The following is a 6,181-nucleotide window of genomic DNA, read 5'->3' as shown; positions in this document are numbered from 1 at the left end:
TTCAACTTTGCAGTGAAAATTTTCTGAACAAACCACTACACTAGAGTAAAACAAATAAATAGATCAAAATTAAATACTGGGGGAACTGATTAATAAAGGGAGAGAGAGAGAATTTTCAATTTTCAACGTTGGAAAAACAAATAAAGAGCATTAAATATGCAGTTGGAGTAGAGTTATTTGTTGCATAATTTGCGCTGATGATGGATTAATAAACCAGCACCACTACCTACTCCTTAACAACAAAACGTCGTCGTTTTTTCACTACTCCCCTATTCAGAGTGATTTTTAGCTACTTCATTTTTGCAATAGAAATTCACGTATTTTATGGACCTTTAATCAAAACAGTATTTGGGTTTTGCACTAAACTCCATTTTTTGCACTTCAGATTTACTTTTTTAGGACTTTCCAGCAACAACAAAAAAACAAAAACAGTATCCAAATTCTACGCAAAATCTCCATTTTACTTTCAAAATTCGTAATTTTTTGTTTATTTTAAAGCAAAATAGCATCTGGGTTGTGCACAAAAATTCAATTTTTCAGACCAAATTCACATATTTTGAGAAAAAAGATTATCTGGGCTGTGCACAAAAAGAGTATTTTTGAGCAAAAGAGTATCTGGGTTGTGCAAAAGAATTCATTTTTGAGACCAGTTTCACATATTGTTGAGCAAAATAGTATCTGGGTTGTGAACAAAAATTCACATATTATTTGGATTCTGAAAGATGGGTAATCGATTTATATGCATGACAAAGAAAGAAACAAAGGAAAATGGAAGGAATGGAATAGTAGGATCAAGAAGTAAAAGAATGGAGAGATCAAAGAGAAGGGAAGAGGAATTATTGCATAGACAAGCTTTATCAATGGCAATACAACAACATCAATTGTCTCAAAGATTTGAAGGATCAATGTCTAGACGTATTGGATCCACTAGTTCTCGTCGTCCTACTGATTTGTCTGAATCCACTCCCAATTCTAAGCAGGTATCATGTCTGGTTTTGACTTGACACGAGTTTTGAGAAAGTGAAGGAAGGTTCTTGAATCATATGTAAGAATGTACCACTAGTTGCCAAAAATGGAAAGATAACATTATTTTTTAAATTGACTAAAAAGGGAAGTAAGATAAATAAATTGAAACAGAGCGAGTGTTATACAGTTGCTTTAGTTTTTTTCTTTTTGGAGGTTATTGTTATGTATGTTCAGTTTTACTTTGAATCAGTATTTGGGATCTATGGATATATATTGCAAGACTGAGTCTGAGTGGAATCTAGGTGGGGACTTTTTAATTTATTGGTTGGTCTATTCAGTGCTGCTATTATGATTTTGATGGGGTAGAGGTGTGGAACACTGAAAAGTTAACCTTTTTGTTTTTTGTTGTATTTTGTGGAATTGGTGGTAGAAATGATGATTCTCTTTTTGGATTCTTGATAATGTGGAGAAGTGTAAAACTAAAAAGGGAAAGAGAAGAAAGGCACCTTTTGTTGCAAAAAGTGAAAACTTTAATCTCCTTTCACCTTTTCCTCCTTTTCGAAATCCTTTTTTTAGAAAGGTACAAAAAGAAAGAACAAAATGAACTCTCAAAACCCATCTTTTTCTTTGGTTTTTCTTATTTTTGGTGATATTACATTGCAAAAATTCATCATTGTAAGATTCTTAACAAGTATTTCTTTTGTGTTCTTTCTTTTGTGGAATTTCCTTTGGTTTTGGAAGTTTAGGGTTGAATATTCCCAGGGCCCGAAAGTATAAGGTTGGGCAATTTCTTTGTTTCTTTGTTACTTTCTTCTCTTTTTTTTTTTGTTTTTTTTTAATCTTATATTTATACTATTGCCTACACTGTAATTTTCTTGTGTATGGTTGATATGAGGACCCAAAAGCCAATCTCCTTTTATTCTTGCTCTGTTTTCTAGTGTTCATAGCCCTAGTAGCAGGATTAGTATACCTGTGCAGATTTTCTAAGGGAGTACTTGCAATTCACTGCATAGATGATGGGCAACTTTATGTTGAGGCATATGTAATTGCACTTGACTTTGCTTGTCATTAGTCTACTGCAAAGGTTGCCTGGAACATATTTACTTTCAGATTTCTGTGCAGACATGGTTGCAGCTTGTATTTGCCATTCAGAGTACCTAGGTTGGACGATACGAGGGTAGATGGCCCATCACTTTCTAGTTCATACATTCTTAGATTTTATCTGTTAATTGTTTGTTCTGCATTATGTATTCCGCTGTACGAATGTACGTGAGTGACATTGCAGTGATTAAAGAAGAAAAAACATTATCAAAAACTAACCTATTTATAAATTCATGTGTCACTATTAGCTGCCTTACAAATTTTATGCTGTAAAGTTACCAGAATTTTTGGAGAGCATCAAAACAAAGAAGTTTATCTTGGTACATGGAGAAGGATTCGGAGCTTGGTGTTGGTACAAAACTATTGCTCTATTGGAGGAAACAGGATTGCTGCCCACGGCCATAGATCTCACTGGATCTGGGATTGATCTGACAGATACAAAAAAGGTTACAACACTGGCGGAGTACTCACAACCATTGATTGATTATCTGGAAAACTTGCCGGACGATGAAAAGGTATGAGGTATTTGGCATATTTCTTATTCATTTATTACTATGAAAGAATCCCCAACAAAGGCTAACTTTGTGTTTAACCTAAAAATGATTGTGTTCTCCTTTAGGTAATTTTGGTAGGTCACAGTGTTGGAGGTGCTTGTGTTTCCTATGCTTTGGAGCTTTTCCCACAGAAAATTGCGAAAGCAGTGTTTCTTTGTGCTACAATGATATCTGATGGACAGAGGCCTTTTGATGTGTTCGCTGAAGAGGTATCTTTCCTCTACGACCGAAAATGTAAAACTATTTGAAAACGGGTATTGACAACTTATTCCTGATTTACCAACCTGTTGAACTAAAAATCAAAATTTTGTTTTACAGTAATGCATTGTCTAAAAGTACCTTTTTTGTGGATGAAGTAATCTAGAAGACTGAGCACAATCAAAATTGCTCCAGTGTGTATGTGGAAAAAGATACAGATACGAAATCATGAGTAGCCTAATAATTGCCCCGAGTTTGCAGTCATGGCTCCTGAAGCACCATGTCATTTAGGTTGAGGTTTCATAGAGTTGCTATAGTATTTTTGCTGCATAAAGAGCTAAAAGTAATAAAATATGCAGAAAGAAAATACAGCACTGTATGTGGAATGCAGGTCCAGAAGTAAATATTTTTTGGTGGAAGAAAGTAAGTGTCCACTGACCCCTTCTAAAACATTTTACTTTTTCTTTAATATGCTACATCGGCACTAGCTTCAGAACTCTTAATTTAAGCAACTTCTTTGTACGAGTAAGCTCTGTACAACATTGGGGTGCTTATGTCTTTGAACTAGAGCTAACAGTGTCAAAAAGGCTACAAAACATGATTCTTTTCTTTTGGCAACAGTTTCCGTGGTGCTTCTTCTCTACCTTTGAGCCATGGCTGAAAGCATGTTCAAGCTTTTACAAAAGTCTATTTTCTCTTTCCTAAAATGTTAGTCCTTATTTGTGAGACAAACATTGATACAACTTCTGATGGATCATCTCACCTTGATAATAGAGGCCTGCACAAGAAAATAGACCCGAACATGGGAAAGAAAGGCAAAACACTGAAAATGGGACATGAGCGGTGTAAGCTTTTGATCGGAATTCTCAGCATTTGAAATGTTCCACATTGCAATCCAGCCTCAGGCTGACCAGTTCATTTTCTTCACCAATCTTTTGAAGCATATTGTAATGTGTTGAAAGTTGGAATTTTAACACTTTTACAAAGTGGTATATAAGAACAAATGAGTTTTTGAATACTGAATGAAAGTCTCAGTTCATCCATATCATAATATGCATCGTGCAGAATTGATGAGGTAAAAAAGGACAGGATACATATTGTACCAGTTGTTGGTTCACAGCCTCTTTCATGATAACCGATCGATTGAACATCTCAAAGGAAATCATTCACATCCCAGAATAACCCTGCCTCTGAAATGCTAGTTTAGTGTCAATTATTGTTATAGATATATTTCCACCTTGATGTGTTTACGTGAGGTCTATTTTGCAGCTTGGGTCGGCAGAGCTTTTTATGAAGGAGTCTAAGTTTTTAATTTATGGGAATGGTAAAGAGAAGCCTCCTACTGGCTTCATGTTTGAGAAGGAGCAGATGCATGGCCTATATTTCAATCAATCTGCTGCAAAGGTACTTCCGTTATACAATTGGAAATTTATCATTCGTAGTGTGCTGCAAATGCATGTATGACAGGATATTTCTGGTGATGGCATAAGCTTTACATGGATCATACACATTAAAGCAACTCCATTTCAGGAGAATACAAGCAAAATAAAAGTAAAGTAATAGAAGCACTTCAAACGCTTATTGTTGGTGAAGTAATCCTTCTGTCCCGTAATGTTTGCCCCAGATTCAACCTTCAAAGATCGGGATTCGGTTTTAGAACTAGGTTCAAAAAAAGTTTAGGATGAGAGATTATTTTTTAATATAAAAATGAAACTTATTTTGTTAGGATGAAAGATTAAAGTTACAAACTACCGCAAATAGGTAATGGGTTCAGAATTTTCTAAATGGAGAAATTTCTTGAAGATGCCCATGACCAAATTTCTGTTCGGCTTTTGAGTAGTCAAAATGGAGAATTTTTTTTTTTTTGGATCTAAGGGGTAAATAATTTTTATCCCAGGGCCATTTCACAGAAATTTGTTGTTGTTCTGAAGTGTGACAATGTTGTTTATATTTGTTGAGCTAAGAAGTTCCAATAGAAAGTAATGTTTCCAAGGAAGTACATAGCTATTTCCAAAGCGACCTTTCTGAGAGCACGAGTGATGTTTTATTTTTGCGCTGGTTTCAATCACAAAATCATTAAAGAGATTCTAAAGCACCTAACAGAGTGTAAAATAAAGCATAAAAACCAATAGTAGCTTTGTGTCTACTGAAGATATGCTTAAGATAACAGAACTTTTCAAGATTGGTTCGTTGTGATAAAAACCATAGAGAAGTGGACCATAGAGGATTAGGATATCCCCTTTCCTGCTTCCTTTTGGCTGACTTAATCTTCCCATGCTCGATAACGTATTTTGGAAGCAAAATTTCAATGAAGAAAAACCTAAATTGTGTTTGATGTTTATCCACATGTTGATGGTGCCTATCATTTCCTGTAGGATGTTGCTTTGGCGATGGTTTCAATGAGACCCATTCCTCTTGGTCCAATAATGGAGAAACTATCATTGACACCTGAAAAATATGGAACAAGTCATAGATTTTATGTCCAGACATTGGATGATCATGCTCTTTCACCAGATGTCCAAGAAAAGCTTGTGAGGGAAAACCCTCCTGAAGGTGTCTTCAAGATCAAAGGGAGTGACCACTGCCCATTCTTTTCGAAGCCACAGTCGCTGCATAAAATTTTGGTTGAAATTGCTCAGATTCCATAGGAATGTTCATATGAAAGAAACAAGAGATCTTTTACTTCTCACGGAAAATAGCTTTTGTTGTTCCTTTTGGAGGCTGTACAATCTGTTCCACGAGGCTGTTGGTTGTATAAAAGAAAAATTGGTTAGGTTATCAGGCTTCATATCCATTTTCATATTTGGTTTAATTTATGTCTCTTAAAGTATGAAATACATTTGGTTAGAGTTACCAACTTCCTGTTTCACCTGAGCTAGCTGTTTGGTTCTATCCATTATTAGTTGGTCTATAAACACAGGTGACAATGGCAACTGGCACTAATCCATTCTATTGTCATAGTTTACAGATCACTGAAATCTTCGAGGTGCACTTTCTGTCTTCAGATTATGGCGTATTTCTGGTTCTCGCCTTTATGTCAAGTATCATGCTGACTTTTGGCTTGCAGTAAAAACAGTATCACCATGTATTAGGATCGGTAAGCCGGGAAATGAGAAATTTAGCCAAACAATATTATAATGACAATAACAAAGACAATAGTTAGTTGATAACAACAGCAAGTAAAGAAAATAAATGAGGCACAAATTTAACGTGGTTCGGTCAGTGTGACATACGTCCACAACCGGAGAGGAGCAATTTCACTATATCAACAAGAGTACAATAGAGAGTACAAAATTAGAGTAAATACTCTAATTATCCCAAAAATATGCCAAGAGAATAACCTCACAAGATCACTCCAAAGA

The 6,181-nt window shown here is 35.3% G+C and overlaps 1 protein-coding gene across 2 annotated transcripts; it reads left to right on the top strand.

Annotated features, from left to right (window-relative positions):
- Positions 1-296: 296 nt before the first annotated feature.
- On the top strand, positions 297-5,600 carry LOC132034283 (putative methylesterase 12, chloroplastic). Of its 2 annotated transcripts, none has more exons than XM_059424584.1 (5): positions 297-980; positions 2,343-2,582; positions 2,687-2,830; positions 4,089-4,223; positions 5,195-5,600. In XM_059424584.1, exons 1-5 carry the CDS (start codon positions 723-725, stop codon positions 5,465-5,467), a joined length of 1,050 nt encoding a protein of 349 aa, XP_059280567.1. In that variant the 5' UTR covers positions 297-722; the 3' UTR covers positions 5,468-5,600. The 2 variants fall into 2 exon arrangements, with proteins under 2 accessions (XP_059280567.1, XP_059280568.1); XM_059424585.1 differs by lacking the exon at positions 297-980 and adding an exon at positions 1,185-1,641.
- Positions 5,601-6,181: the final 581 nt, after the last annotated feature.

This window comes from Lycium ferocissimum, chromosome 10, assembly GCF_029784015.1.
Source record: "Lycium ferocissimum isolate CSIRO_LF1 chromosome 10, AGI_CSIRO_Lferr_CH_V1, whole genome shotgun sequence".
Lineage (NCBI taxonomy): Eukaryota > Viridiplantae > Streptophyta > Magnoliopsida > Solanales > Solanaceae > Lycium > Lycium ferocissimum.
This window is presented reverse-complemented; position numbering and strand designations above follow the sequence as displayed.